Genomic DNA, 16,178 nt, shown 5'->3' with positions numbered 1-16,178 from the left:
AAACTTTCGACCTTGAATTGGGCCAAATTGGGATGATTCCAAAGCATTTGACACTGGACTAAGGCCTGTTGTGGAAACATATATTTAATACATTTAATACATTTAAACTTGATGCGCTTGTGCTACATGCAAGGTCAAACAGCGAACACTGAGGAAGACCCAGAGCCTTCATCGGAAACAAGACCCCTGAAAGGATGAGAGACCCCTGACCACTGGTAACACAACACAGTGACGTAGATTTTAGGAATAGAAACTAGAAGGATCTTTCTAGAAGATTTTGTATTAATATGTATTAGCAAACAGTATATTAGTGAGATTTTTAGCTTGACTGATTTGATACAGTGTGAGACAAAGGCCCGACCCATACCCCCAGTCGGGGTATCCCCTGGTTGGTTTTGCTTATGCTTTATTCGAACCTTGAACCTCAATTATACTAAATTACCGCCAAATTTTGTATTTACCTAAATTTATGTAACTAATATACTTTGATTGTATTCATTTATATACAATTGCTGTTATTAATAAATTACCGCTAAATTTAATTTTGTTTGATTAATTGGACAAAATCAAACATATCCAAATATCCATTTATAACACTTTCAGGACAAAGATTACTCAAGCAACAAGGTTCTGCAAGGTCACAGGGCCAAGGTTAATTTATTTCAAATGTTACTCAAGGCCAGGAGACAGAATTTACATGAGGTCAAAGCTTATTTCCAGTCAAAGGTTAATTGAGGTGACAGGTTCCTCAAGGCCAAGTGTTAACTTGAGGACTCAAGACAGAGGATCCTCAAGATCAAAGGTTACTTAAGGTCCAAGGACAGATGCTCCTCTCTGGCAAGGGTTCCTCACAGTCACATGACAAAAGTTACTCCAGGATAAAGGTTACTTCAGGTCTCCAAAGTTCTCTAGGTGAAAGGTCACTTGAGGTCAAATTTGGTTTTGGTATAAATCTCACCAGTGCCCACAATGATGCCACAGCCAAGCCTCAGCACATTTTTGTCACTTAGATGTTGTCAGATGTCATGTGCATGTGTCCCAGGAACAAGACCAGCAAGACCAGCTGGTCTTGCCAGGCCCATATTCATGTGCTTGCTCACCACCTCAGCCTCCAAGCAAAGGGATAGCAGGCAAGTTGCCCACTGGGAATGGCCCTTCCACTGCTCTGCTTTCCCTACAACACATCGCACTTTGCTGGAAATCGTGCTGTTAGGAATATGTTACCTTCACACCAGCAAACACTCCAGCAGCGTTCCAGCACCCAGGTGTGTTTTAACTTGGAAGTGCAAATGCAGACAGGCATTGCCATGCAGAACTGCTAAATAGATTAAAGGTGAAAGGACTGAAGGGACCAAAAGCAGTAATTTGTGGTGAAGCTTGGTGATTATTTTGCAATGGCAGTAGCCTCTTCCCTTTCATGCTTAACAGTAAACAGTTTTTCTTCACAACCTGATTAATAAAATCAGTGGCCGGCCTCTCACATGGATTTAGAAACACTAAAAAACAAACAAACAAAAAAAAAACCAACACCCCCCCCAAAAAAAAAAAAAAAAAAAAAAACCACAAAAAAAACCCCCCACAAACAAAAAACCTAAATCCTACAATTGCTCAGCTTAGTCTATTTTAATGGTCTGCCAGAAAAAATGCATACCAGAAAACTGCTTCTGAGATGCAAGTCATTTCAGAACTGAACACATTTTGGTAACAAGTAAGCAGACCTCTCCTGTAATGCAGAGGAAAGAAAAATTTTCCAACTAGATTTCCTTGTGATTTTCACCTACCTGACAATGGGTGAGGTTGTTACAGTATGTCAAGGTTCAAATACTGCTTCAAGGTACACTAAAATAGCAAAGGACTTCATTCAGTCTAATTCAAACTAAATCTCACAAATCAGCTCTAAAAGCACTCAAAACAATGGGATGATAGCAAAAAAAAAAAATCACCATTAGCCAGCAGTGTCACATTAGTGGTCAGGAAAGAAGACACTTTTTCCATATGGGCTGAAACCATGTTAATAAAGAAAAAAAAAAATTGAGAAATGACCCATTAGGCCTGCACAAGTTTGGCATTTCACTGATGACCTGCTATTAGCTTGCTTCCTAAAACATGCTTTTCTCACTATTTGCATTGAAAGCTTTCATGCAAGATAAAATAAATTATTGATTTCAAAGTCTTTGAAAGGACATGGTTGTAAACTTTTCCCTCCAAGCAGCAATTGAAACAAGCATGGCATTATAAAGCCTTTTAAAAAAAATTACAAAGAAATTGACTTCTTAGAGTGCCCAAGGGGACAGTTTATCTACTGCTACTAGCTGCCCTTTTAACCCTTTTTCTTGCTACCTATGCCTTAATAACCATGCTAGGATGTCTCATGCAACCCAGCCTGAACATGAGTTCGCAAAAAAAAAAAAAAAACAAACTTGTAATACAAGCTTCTGAAGGCACAGAACCATTAAATGAACCTTAATCATTTCCTCCTCATATAAACAGAGGGAAATACACTCCACCAGCTTTGGAAATAAACACAACTACCAGGATCTGAATGTGGCTGTTATTACAGAGCGGCTGTAGCTGATATGCCATCACCATAGCACAAGCATCTTGGGAGCCCATTACTTGTTTCCATCCTTTCCAAAATAACACTTGTCTGAACCCAAAGGACTCAAGAGAAACACCATGAAATCAGGTTTTCTAACTGATTTTTTTAATAAACTATAGAAGAACAAGGTAACATTTCAACCAAAGTCATGACAATTGCATGCTTAAAAGCAGATACATAATATGTCTCTGGATTTTTCTGTTCTTTTTAGAAAAAAAAAAAAAAAAAAAAAAAAAGGAGAAAAACTGAACATAATGCATAGATTTCTACACATATTCAAATAATAAACTAAAGCAAGCAGAAACACAACTGGAAAATTTTTTAACAGTAATTCCAGATCTATGAAATTTAAAAAAGGAAATTTCAGTTCTAAGAATCTTTATGCTGGAACAAATTACTTTTTTTATACAGCATGAAAATAAGTTCTATCAATTGAGGCACTAGAAACAAACTTATACAACAGCTCAAATGCATCTAATATGTGAACTGAAAAACCTACAGCCCACAGCATACTAAAAATTTAGAATTTAAAAGGTTGCATTAGACTTGCTCTTGCTCACATTGACACAGTGAAATTAGTGGAAAACTGTTTTTCCAGTTAGAATAAAATCAGGTTCTGATTGCTGTTTCCAGCTATCTTCCTAGCTTTTTCTCATTGTCCTTGCTTGCCTCATGTCTTCTCATCAGGAAAAAAAAATGGAGAGGTTTCTGTGCCACCCGATTCAGCAATGTTTACAAAGAAATGCAAAGCACCTGTCTTTGTGCAGCGGTTTTATCTATGGTGCTGTATTCCCTTACTCGATCATGTTCCCCACATCACTGAGCTTCTACAGATTAATAAATTTTTTTAGAATTATGTACTCAATAAGTTCTATAAAGGGTGCTTATTTCTACCTTTCGTTCCACATTTTCTGTGGGGGTTAGCGATTAGTATTAAAGACAAGGAGTCTCCACAAAGTAATCGAGATGATCACACAGCAAGAGGAACTTGAGACAAAGAAAGGAGCTCATACAAATACAAATGCTGCTTTCTTTATGAGGAAGAATATTCATGATCCAGTGAGATTTCCACCCAGATGCTACAATAATTGGCGCCCCTAAACACCTACACTAAAATATACCTCGATATCTTAATCAGGCACTTCAATAGGAAAAAAAAAGGAGTAACTTTTTGCAACACAGGTACTGTGATAGTTATTCTGTAAGGCCAGATCATCTCGTATGAAGCATTCAGAAGATTAACTGTCCCACAGAACCAACTCTTTTCAAGGGCTAAATGAGAGTCCCTCGTAAGATAAGCCTCTTAGAAAAAGAAAAGGCTGAAAAATGGTTAGCAAATATTTGGTAGAAGCCATTAACCCCAAACTTAGATTCTTTACTATCCTATGTAAAATGCAGTGCAAGGTTATTTATGCCTTGAGATGATGGATCCAAAAGTAAACATTCAATGTGCTTTAATTTACAAGGTTTTCTTTCCCCCCTACCCAAAAAAAAGTTTTTCCACTGACAACAAGCTCCCTGAGGGAATAGATAAAATTTTTCAAGGGAAAAAAAAGCAATCATTTAAAAAATAAACTGCAAAGCTCCAGCAATCAATAGTTGCCCTATTTTGAGCGATAACACATTTCCCACCACCACTTCTTTGCAAAACTCCGTTAGAACAACTACTCACTGGTCCTGTAAGACCTCTCTCCTTTTACATAGTATCTAGCACATGACAGTAACCATTCTTTAAAAATTATAATAAATGTATTTCAGTCCAACACACTTCAAAGTTATAGGAAAACTCTACCTGTAAGACTTCATCTACCAACACTTAAATGGTTATTATTGATTCCGTCACAAAAATACAGAATCAAGAACAAGACGTGGAAATTCACTTGAAAGGCTAAACCCTTGAGAACTTGTTTATGTTATTAAAGTCAAGGGACTAATGAAACAATCTACAGACACACAAAACACATTTTTTTGATAATGAGAATGCCAAGTGTTTAAACCATTCTTAAGTAATTTATTTCTTTTTACTGATGATTTACAAGGCCTTGATTATTAGACAAAATAGCATATTTTAACTAAACTAAAAAAAATACAAACCAATAGAGTATAGAAGGAAATGCTATATGGTTCTGTAGAATATATCACACCCAGTGCACACACTTCTTTTCCTCATCTGAACTTGTTACTTACAAGATTCTTGCACACAAATATTTTGGTCTAACCAAAATGTAGTGTACTATTTCTGACCACTGAATTAGGCTCAAATTCTGGATTACTCTATGGTCTAAACCACTGCAGTAGATCTTTCAAAGAGTTTAGTGTCATAAAAACTGATCTAGACATTTTTGGAGCAGTTAACAAGAGACAGGAGTTATAGCTGCATACAGGTCAGTATGATATACACTAAAAAAAGCTAGAAGTTTTAGTACACTTATTGCCAACTTTTCCCAAATTTTAACAAGCAGGGCTTCTTTGCAGAGACATTATTGCTGATGGTAATAAGGCTGTTGAGGAAAAGGGTATCCAGGCTGTTGAGGTGGCGGATATGGTGGCTGTCCAGGAGCTTGATACACAGGTGAGGGAGCATACGGCAGATTATACTGACCATACATGTACGGATTATAGCCCATTGGCATTGGCATCTGGCAATACCTGTGTGGGGGCAAAAAAAGAGCATACCTGAGCTGAAAAACACTGAAGATGGTAATTTGAAAAAACAACTCATTAATAGATACAAACACATACGTCCCATCTCCACAAATGCTTTCCTTTCATCTTCTTTAAAGTGTAGCAGGAAACATGGTAACTTTGAAGAAGCAAACATGAAAACTATTACAGTGTGTGTAATACACTGCAATACACTACAGAAATGCAGAGAGAAGGCGGAGTAAAGGCAAATTGCTGGAACTAAAACTGATCTAAAGTGATTCTCGAATGTTTAATAACACTATGCATATTTCAACATTTGTTGAGCCTGCTACCCAAGGAGACCATAGCTGCCTTCAATTTCTTGTGATGACACCAGGAAGATAGGAAAAAACATAAGAAAGCACACTACTCAACTGGAACTTGATCTGTATTTTTCATTATCTTAGTATCATACTAAAGACTTGAAAAATGAGATATGCCAACAGTTTTGAGATAAACACCACCAAATGATAATGCAAGTGTTGGCAATAATCAACAAACTATGGTTAAGGAAATGCAGTCCTATTTTCCTTCTCCTTTAAAGAAGACAAACTGTAAACACTTGAAATGAACCTTTCCACAAAAAGAACAAGCAAATGATTCCTACAAGAGTTACATGTATAAAACTAACAAAAAACAAAAAAACCCCAACCCAAATAAACAAAAAACCCCCAACCAACCAAAAAGCTAACAAACAATAAAACCCATTGACTCAAACAGCAAACACATCTTCAACTTTAACAATAATTAAAAATAACAATAACAATAAACAATGTTAAAATGTCACACTCAAGAAAAAGTGCTTTTAAGTAACAGGATAACAAAAAACTGTTTAAGTGCTTCTGTAACTTACCCTGGGTAACCAGGATAAGTTGGGTAAGGTGGTCCCTGTGCCTGTGAAGATGCAGTGCTTGCTGCAGGTGCACTGGCTCCTGGAGCAGGAGCTGGAGCAGCAGCAGGAGCTGCAGCTGCCCCAGAGGGTGCTAATGCAGAAGAGGAACTGCTCGCTGCAGAAATCACTGGTGGTGGTGGCCGTGCTGGTGGCTGTGGTTTAGTCCCCTAGCAAGAGAAACTGAATTAAGCTGGAGCTTCCTTATTGAAGTCTTGGAATCAAAAGCTATGGTTATATGATTAATTGATTTTAATTTTCACTTCAAACAGACATTCTATATTTCATCTATACAGATAATGTAAAGCATCTAAAAGGCAGTAAGCTTTTAATTTCAAATCTAAAAATGATGAACATGAATAGTACGTAATACACCTCTCTGCAAAGTCTTAAGATTTTGCTCTCTATTTCACTTCAACACATTTCCAACTACACCAGTAATTAAGGAGCGACACACATGAATTACAGATCAGTTTAGAGTTCTCAAGTATGGACCCAGTATTTTTAACCCACTAGTTCTGCAGGATGTATTTACCACCATGGTTCTTGGGGCTGGAGTGGGAGCGGGTGACGCTGCTGGCTTACTTCCTGCTGCTGGAGTGGTCTGATACGTAGGCAGAGGAATGGAGGGAGCACTGGGCTCCCTAGCAATGCTTTGCTGCAAATCTCTATTAAAAACAAAAGAGCAAACATGCAGCTTAGTTTGAGAATATTTTGTTATACACTGCAGCAAGTTAAGCCAAAAAGATGCAGTAGACTAAGTCTAGTATTTAAAGCATGATCACTGAGCTAGCTCAAACTAAATTTGGAGTCCAATCACTTCCATGGAAACTATCGTCTAGACAACTCTCTGATTAACTGTTGCATTTATTTTCAATTAATGTCTTTATGTTTTAACTCAGTACTGGGTATAGATCACAACATTAGCCAAAATAGTAAAAGAGCACAGTAAGACTCAGCAAAATGTTCTATCAACACTTACCCTACAGCCTTAACACAGAACACAAACATAGTAGAGATGTGAGATATTCAGATCTCCGCTTTGGTTAGGTAGCCATACAGCCTCCAAACTACATGAATGTAGGAAGCCAAATAAAGGCAGAAGGAGTTGCAACTCAAACTTTGTTTACAAGCACAGAGCCCAGATGAAAAGAACAACGCTACACAGGACCAAGTTAGGAAAGGTAAAAATTGAGGATTGAGCAACCCATTTCTAAGATGGCAAGTACACAGAACAACTGCAGTTTCATCAACCAAAATTCCAGTAACAAGAAGTCCTTTCTTAAAAAAGGCTATGTACTTTGCTAAAGAACACAGATTAAATGGCAAACCTTTTCAGTTATGCTTTCCTCTTAAGAGGAGAGCCTAAAAATCACACCTGAGACATACTATACTGGGTTTGACCTCATGGAGGGGACAATGACAACATCAAACACTCTTCCTCACATGAAGGACAACATCTGCTTCTTTCCCCAATACTGGAGGCAATCCTCATATCTAAGCAATGATAAAGTATGAGACTAGAGCAGACTACAGAGCAGAAGTAGAATACTGATGCTTTTCCCCCATCACACTGAACACATGGAAGAAAGCATCTAATTTCTCAAACTAAATTGACAGCAGGAGCAGGGTGTAGAAATCCTAAGTTCTTCAAAGGAAAGAATAAAATAAAATTACTAACAAATGCATGCCAAAAAGAATAGAGTGAAATCATAACATAAAACAGATTCATGCTGAACTGCACATAAGAACAGTAGAGCAGACTTCAAAGTAGATTCTTCCATTTATTTCTCCTATCACTTTCCTAGGAGAGAGGAGAACAGGACTAGGTTTAAAGTACAGAAGTAATAGGCTTAGCACACCTAATTCCTCCTTTCGCATTTCATCAAGTGCCATAATAAACATGTCCCCAGAGATAAATTTCTGATAAATACTTGAAAGTTTCTGCAATGATTAAACAAAACATTGAAATCTTACTTGAGCAGTTCATCTCTTTCAGTCTTGCGAGCAAAGATAATGTCACTGCACTTGTTCTGGAATTTCAGCAGGATTTCTGTCAGCTCATTGTAAAACTAGTAAAGAAAAGTAAAAATACAATATGCTCAATCAATACTTTCAGACTCCATACTTGCATACTTCTACATACTGATCCAGTTATAGGTGGTATATAGTGGTACTATTACAGTGCCCAGAACCTGCCATTCCAATAAAGTTTACTAGTACATTGTATCACACTTTTCAAAAGCAAAATTAGTCAGCTGTTGCTCCCCATTTCTGTAATATTAGAGAATTTTGTGGGGGGTTGTGTGCGTGAAAATATAAAAATATTTCAAGATAACTAAAAGAATGTATTAAAAGCAGAGCAAAACTATATCACTTCTGGTGATGAGTTATTTATTTTTAATATTATTGCTCTCATTTCCATGCTTTCATTTGTAGAGATATCTCAAAGATTGAGTTTTTTCCACCTAATGAGTTATCAATAAACCACCAAAAACTACTTAGTACAGAAGCCATAAGACACCTTCCAGAAACACAGATCAAAAAAAGCTAAATACAGCTCTCCTTATTATTTCCCATGTATGCAGTAACAACATTTAAAACACCAATTTTATAAGGTGATTAAATACCATGGGAGAACACATGAAAGAACTTCTCAGATAAAATGGCTCTTCTGGGTGCTTCAGCATCATTTACTCAGCTGTAATTAACAGCTTATCTTATTGCTCAGAAAAGCTTACTTTTCAGATAGGAAAAAATAAGCAATTCACAGCTCTTGAAACAACCAAAATTCAAGTGACTCATTGTCCTCACTTCAGCAGTAAAATCCTCAAAAATGCACCTGTCAGCTACCAATGTATCCAAAGTTTATTATGATTTTTGATTCACATCTCATTGTACACATGGAAAAGTCATTTCAATCCCTTAAGCATTACCATACCTTTGTACCTTCTTTTAAATTGGCTACAAGTTCCACAAAGTTGTCATTCGCTACAGCTAAGTTCTTCAAGACTTCTTCTCTTAAATTAGATTCATTGTTTGATTGTTTCATCTTTGAAAAATCCTGATGCGCATTCTTGAAAGAAGAAAACAAACACTGCAAATAATGCAAGCTAGTTCCATGTAAGATTCTGTATGTTTTGTTTTCTTTTTCGTCTTACTCATTGCTTTTGTTTTCCCCAATACCTCCTTCTCCTCATCTCCCATCCACACTGGACTTCCATACTCACTATCTGCAAAGCGCAGTTACTATTCCAAAATATATTTCAGAACCATACATATGTTAATTCACTGGCAGTAGATATCACCAGTTAATTACCTGTTGTGCTGTGGATTGCCTTTAATAATTCTCAAGGCTCATCCTGCAGACTGTCTTTCCAAGGCTATACTAATTAGGTTCTCTCCTGTACTAACTTCCATTGATATTCATAAAATCATACTGAAAGTCAGTATTTTTAAGAAGCATTACTTCGAATTTAGTTGACATTGGCAAGCTATTAAGAATTTAGTTGATATTGGCAAGCTATTAAAAGGACAGGGAAGAGGAAAACTTACAGAAGGATCACCTACTTACATCTCACTTCTTTCAGGAAAATAAACAAGCAAACTTAAAAAGACTGTTTCAACTGCCAGAAGCCAACAAACGTGAACTCCAGGACATTCAAACATTAAAGTAATACCCATCAAGTATGTTGTGCTAAAAAATATCCAAATATAAAATCCATGCTAAACATGGTGTATATGGTCATTTAAGAAATTTTTTCCCTATTGGAAAAGGTCTCCATCATTACTCAAGTCTTTACTCCAAGCACTAAGACTTCCTCTTTTGCCAGATGTTTCAGGTACTTGCCTCTGATAAATTAAGACTGAATTTATAAATAAACTTTGGGAAATGCTATTAAGTTTTACTTCAATAAGCTCTGCACATACTGGAAGTCAAGCATATATATTGTAAAGACTAATTAGGAATAAACCAATCTGTACTTCAGAGATCTGAAATGTCTTCTAGTAGACAGTAAGGACAAGTCTCCTGTTATCCCAGACAGAACTAAAATGGAGTGAGGGGGAAAAAACAAAACAAACCCAAAAACTTTTTAACACACCACAAAATCATCTGCAGAACTGTACCAAGAAAAGGTCCAAGAGGATTTACACTGGAGCTGCAGGGAGGGCCTGCTAAACATTCCCATTTCTCTTTACTGAGCAAAGACGTCTCTGCATTTTTCAGTGATTGAGGCATAAAGGAGTATCAACTGACATATGACAGAATAAAAAGCAAAACAGACTAGAAAGTAAGGTGAGACTTCTAAAGTACTAGACAGGTAGAAGCATCATTGTTCTTAGTTTAGGAGAAAGGAAAACATACAAAGTGTTGTACCTGAATGTTTTTGAGAAGTTCTTCTTGCTTTCTTATGGATTCCTGCACTTTCTGTGTGTAACTTCCATAAATTCTGTCCAACTCAGTGACAGAGATAGCCTCCTCATTTATAGCACCATCCTGCGCAAGTGCAGTCAGGAATTTGCTTGTCATGTCAAAATTAACAGATTTCAGGTCATTTTCCAGTTGTTCTCTCTCCTTCTTAACTTCATCCAGACTGGCCAGCAAAGTTCTTAAGACATTAACAACCTAGGCAATAAAAAGGTCCTAAGTCAGCAAGTTTAGAGGAACTATTAGGGAAGTATAACCTATTAATAACTTGTTTCCATCTTGCACTCCTCGGAGACACTGGCAATATTTCTGCACGAGTATTTGTTTATGAACGTGTTTAAGGTGAGCAACCAAGAAAAACGCGACCAAAAAAAGATTTTCAAGCATTTCTCAATCTATACCCTCTTCTACAGGTTTGCTTTTGCTAATAAGACTGAATTACTGCAAAACATTTGGGGTTTTTTCTTAGTTGATCAGAAACCTTCCAATAGGATATTTTAAGATGGCAGTCAAAACCACTGACTTCAAATCATTACTATCAGAAAAATTATATTGCTGTAGATGAGCCATTAACTTCTTGGAAAGCAAATTGGTTTAACTGCCTAATACTTTAAAATACTGAGCTATGTCTTATATTGTCCCAAGAACCCGAGCACTACATCCTACTTCCCTACGTAACAAAATTATTCATTGCTCCTTCTATAATAGTCAACGAGTCTTGCTGTCCATGCTGATTGACTTTGTTCACATTAAATGCAACCAACTATTCTCAAGAAGATTTTAAACATGAAGACAACTTTTTTTCCAAATGTTAGTTACCTCATGTATCAACTGAGACAGAAACAACAGCAGCTAAGGATCAGCTTTCTTGACAATTCATGCAAGTTTACTTTGATAGACAAACAGCACTTCTATTCAAAATACAGACAAATTTCACTGCTTTACCTCATTTCCCTGCAGTGTTTTTGCTGGGTTGGCAGAAGGAATGGCTGCATTGAGTTCCGCCTCTGGCTTACACAGAAGTGCAATCGTATCCCGGTGAGTCTGATAGCGCTCCTTCACTTGCCCATCTGCTTGCATAGCTTTACTCAAAATATTATGGTAATTGGCTCCCTCTGGGGGCAGGAGGAAAAAAAGAGTTTATATAATTACAAAATCTATTTCATCCAATCTTCCACCTGAGCAGTTTTTGTGTTTTTCAGCAAGTCATCATACATTTTTATAAGCCTGCACAATATGTAAGGTTTTTATATAATTATGTTGTAAGAAGTGCATAAACAAGGCACCTCTATTAATTCTCCAGTGAAGCACACAAAGGTATATGAATGAACACTGGTTTGAGCTACTCTGCAGATTTAAACCTCTGTAACTTTGGAAGACCAAGTCAGTGGCATCAGTCCCTTGTTAGCTTCAGAAAACAACACATATTAGGAACACAGAAAACTCGCTATAGTGATGGTCTTACGTAGTTTGACCTAACGCTGGAAAAAAAAATAAAACACCAAATTAAAAACAAAACACCAAATTCAAGAGACAACAAACGGATTGAAAAAAATGTTAAGAAGGAAAAATACACAGAAATATTTAAGAGGCAATTGAAATCAGATCCTTAGGAGGGCAGTCATTTTTCATTTCATTCGCTTTCTGAAAACTCAGCATGCACATGTATGAAGCAAAGTGACTCAAAGTCCCAGGCAAGTGCAAACAGGAGCTGCTTTATTGCAAAAACCATGCCTTTTTAAGCAGTTAGCCTGTTATCAGCTTACACAGTTTTAAGGCACAACAAGCCCAAGTCAACCCAACCACCATACACCACCGATGTGGACATGTGGCAGTCACGCAGCATGTCTTTCTACTCCTATTCCAGCTGAGTGACTCTCCCACAGTTTCCTTCTACTTAGCCTCAGTAGCATGCCTGAGCCATGATTTCACAAGGGTAACAAGGCCCTTATTTTATAAGGCTTTACCTATATGCAACTTGCACATACATAACCAAGGGTACAAAAGCAGCAGCAAATTCCCTGCTGTCACATCCTCTTTCTACTCCAAATAACAGTGCAGATTGCAATCAGGATTTTTCGGCATAAGCTGCCTCAAACTGAAATTTGTGTATTTATAGATAATACCAGAGAACTGAAAACTACTTTAATTGACACTGTGGATATCTTTAGAACCCAAAGCAAGAAACACAGACTTTACCTGCCCTCAGAGGCTTATAGAGTTCATTGGATGGTGTTCTCTGCCAGCGTTCTTTGAATTTTGTTCGCAGGTCATTGTCTGTAGCTTCTTCTTCATCTAATAGTCTCAGAGACTGCAAGAATAAAATGTTACATGCATTATGAGTTGTTTTAAACATAAAATAGCTTCAAAATATGCAGCTAGTGTAGAAAACAAAAACTGCCTATACGTTCTTGTAAAATATAACTTGACAAATAAAAACAGGCATGAAAGGGACAAATCACTCAAATTTCTTTAGAGTGTCTTCCCAATGCTTCCCCCTCTCCACTTTTTAAAAAAGATAGTATTTGTAACTTAACATCCACATGTGACAGCACAGTTTTTGTATGGGCTGAACACTTCAATAACATATTTTGAAAGTTACAAGCAAAGTTATTAAAGTTACAAGCATTTGAATAATTGTGCACTTTTTTTCATTGTCATTTAAAGAAAAGCATACAGTGGAGATGTATTTTAGAATGGTTTAGGGTTTTGGGCTTACTTCATCTAGAATTTCTTTATTTCTTTGCAGCAGTTCAGGCAGATCTTTGATCAGCTGATCAACAGTCTCAATTCCCCCCTGCTCAATCACAGACTTAGACTTGTTCAAAATAGACTGAGGAACAGTATCACCAGACACATCTTCAATAGCAGCAGGAAGATTGAGGGAAGCCAACACACTGAAAAAGTCAACATGTTAAACAACTTTAATCCTGAAAATAACACTGCTACCTAAACAAACAATCACACAGTCAGTTATAATGGAAATGGAGTGTAATGTACGTCTAGGCTGAAATGTCAAACATACACCTCACTAAAAATACATTTCTAAGCTCTTAAAAAGCTAAAGAAATCCTAGTCTTTCAGCACTTACAAAAGAGCAAACATTTTAGGTAGTGACCGGCAGACAAATGAAACAACTGCCTAAAATTACATTGCTATTTCTCAGCTTGGTACAATTTTTTTTATAATTACTTATTTTAAGTAACTTTTTTTTTAATGGCCATTGAAATGATGCCTTGGGTTTTGAAAATCCTCCTAGATTAACGGTACTGGAACTTTTTCTGAGCAAGTGTTGGACTCCTAAAAATGAGTAAAGATGGAAGAAAAATAAATACTACTTGTTTTTAATAAACTTTCAGATTTAACACCTACAGAGAAGTAGTTCTAAATCCCCCTGTTATGGTTTAAGTTTGCTAGCCTACTATATAGTAATGAAAAAACACTGCTACTATAATCTGGATATCCACAGGCCATGCACAATCCCACTTGAGTAACTTAAGAAGAAGCCGTATTTACCCATTTGCCAGATTTGTGGCTTCTCTCATCTGGGCTATTGACCTGTTCACCAGATCTGCCTTCCTTTGGTTATAAACACTCACAGATTGCTGTACTTGCAATGGAACCATCTTCTCAAACAGGTCTGCAATTAAAGTAGTATATATTACACAAGCTGCATTATGAAAGTAGAAGCACAAACATCTTGACAGTTTTTTTGTACAGGTTGTACTACAGAGACTGACTTAAACAGTTTAAGATACTCTCCTTCTACTCTCCAAGATATCTTGAAAACAATCTATTTTTAAAGGCCTTTAGATTTCAATTTTTCAGACTGAATTGAGTTCAAAATAATTTAAAGACAGTATCTTTACATCAACTGTAGGGTTACAAATCAGATTTACCTTAAGGTTTCATTTCTAATTTCGTTTCATTTAAGGAAAAATATGAGAAAGGTAAGAGAAAATGTTTTCATAACTCATCTGTAGAATCAACAAACTGAAATTTTTTAATTTTATGGGAGACCAGCAACAAGGTTAGTTAATATTGTATTACTTGGTAGTGTCCCCTACAGAACTTTTCCTTTTGAATATAAAAGGACTGGTTTAATACAGAAATTTCAGATATAGAATTGATGAGAAAATCATAGAAGATTCTTTAAGAGAACTGAACACTTAAGAATTCTCAACCTGTGCTTCATTACACTTATCATCAAGAACAACAACAACAAAGTGGAGAAGAAAAACAGCAGTTTCAAAAACACAGTTGTACACTTAATAGAACGCAAAAAGTAAATGTTTGTTTTTTTCATGGTACAAATGAACTTTGCTGACCATGTGTTTCACCAAGGTAACAATTACGCTATGCACACTACACACTTTGCTTACCAGTGAATTTCTGACTGAGTGGAACAACAACTGGAGTAGACTTCACAAGACTGGCTTTTCCAATGGACTCCAAATCCTTCAGGTCAGGAACCCGGTCATGGTAAATGAAGTCGTTGTCTTTTTTGGCAGCTGCAAGTGCACGGTTGATTTTGTCAACCAGATCTTTAACATTTATATATTCATCATAGCGAGATGCTACTGTTTTCACCAAATCTGCTGCATGCTAAAAAAAAATTAAAATACAGTTAAAATAATAAATTTTCTCTCCTTCATATATTCTTAAGAAAACAGATGAGCGTACAAAAAGACGTTTCAAGCTCCATCCTGCACAAAGTTGATAAATGCATAACTGGTAACTTTCAAGATGCCAACACGATCGTCTTATGTAAGTCTCAAATTTCCTGTGTATCAGTAGATACACGGCACATGGATCTTCACAATCAGTTTAAGCAGCATTTCAAATACCTATTTTCCAAAAGATCTGGGGACTTGAATGAAGTAGTTCATTTTAGCCATTTTTTTTTCTCTACTGTACTTAAAATATGAAACCACCTTATTCATTTCAACATCTCTAAGTCCCTCTAGAAACCAGCTTCAGGGGGTGAAAAACTATAAAGACTAAAAAGAGAACTGTTCATATGATTTTTAAAAAGTACTCAGCTTTAAAGCAGGATATCAGCAAAAAAAATATGTATAGATCAGGTAATTTTAACTTTTGGGGGACTTTCACTAACATTATGTAGGAAAATTTATCAACAAATCTGTCATATTAGCTGTACTGAGATATGAAACCTATGTAAACATCAAGCAGTATCAAATTGCCCAAAAAAAAATCACTAAAACACATCTTTACAAAAGTTAGAGAGGTGCTTTGCAGCTGATAATAATTCAATTCATGTGATAAATATGCTCAACAGTTTCTGAATATGTTTCATTCTTAGCCATTTGGATTTCAGAACTCCAACCAGCTTTTCAGGATTAAAAGTTTCTTCATATTTTTCAGAGAAGAAAGTTACTCACCTGTAACCTCCCAATTTCTTCACCAAATTTCTTCTGTTGTTTTGCCAGGATAGATTGATGATATTCTGCATTGGCCTGCATAATGCAGTGCTTTGCAGCCAGGACAGGAAACACCTCCTGGAAATAAAAATACTGACCAGGGGAAAGTCCAACCACATAAACCACCACAGACAA

General features: G+C 36.5%; 1 protein-coding gene across 2 annotated transcripts in view; it reads right to left on the bottom strand.

The window, feature by feature from the left end:
• Positions 1–2,682: 2,682 nt before the first annotated feature.
• PDCD6IP (programmed cell death 6 interacting protein) overlaps positions 2,683–16,178 on the bottom strand; it is a 31,456-nt gene continuing 17,960 nt past the window's right edge. The window contains exons 7-18 of one of the 2 annotated variants that reach the window (XM_056483865.1): positions 16,005–16,136; positions 14,985–15,207; positions 14,119–14,242; positions 13,322–13,499; positions 12,802–12,913; positions 11,548–11,717; positions 10,552–10,800; positions 9,115–9,249; positions 8,151–8,245; positions 6,709–6,841; positions 6,138–6,343; positions 2,683–5,248 (exon numbers count right to left, since the gene is read on the bottom strand). In XM_056483865.1, coding sequence (XP_056339840.1) covers positions 5,080–5,248; positions 6,138–6,343; positions 6,709–6,841; positions 8,151–8,245; positions 9,115–9,249; positions 10,552–10,800; positions 11,548–11,717; positions 12,802–12,913; positions 13,322–13,499; positions 14,119–14,242; positions 14,985–15,207; positions 16,005–16,136 — 1,926 coding nt within the window. In that variant the 3' untranslated portion in view covers positions 2,683–5,079. The remainder of the gene's footprint in view (positions 5,249–6,137; positions 6,344–6,708; positions 6,842–8,150; positions 8,246–9,114; positions 9,250–10,551; positions 10,801–11,547; positions 11,718–12,801; positions 12,914–13,321; positions 13,500–14,118; positions 14,243–14,984; positions 15,208–16,004; positions 16,137–16,178) is intronic. The other variant, XM_056483866.1, reaches the window with a different exon arrangement.

This window comes from Oenanthe melanoleuca, chromosome 2, assembly GCF_029582105.1.
Source record: "Oenanthe melanoleuca isolate GR-GAL-2019-014 chromosome 2, OMel1.0, whole genome shotgun sequence".
NCBI lineage: Eukaryota > Metazoa > Chordata > Aves > Passeriformes > Muscicapidae > Oenanthe > Oenanthe melanoleuca.
Note: the sequence above shows the minus strand (reverse complement) of the source record. Positions and strands in the feature narration are given on the sequence as shown.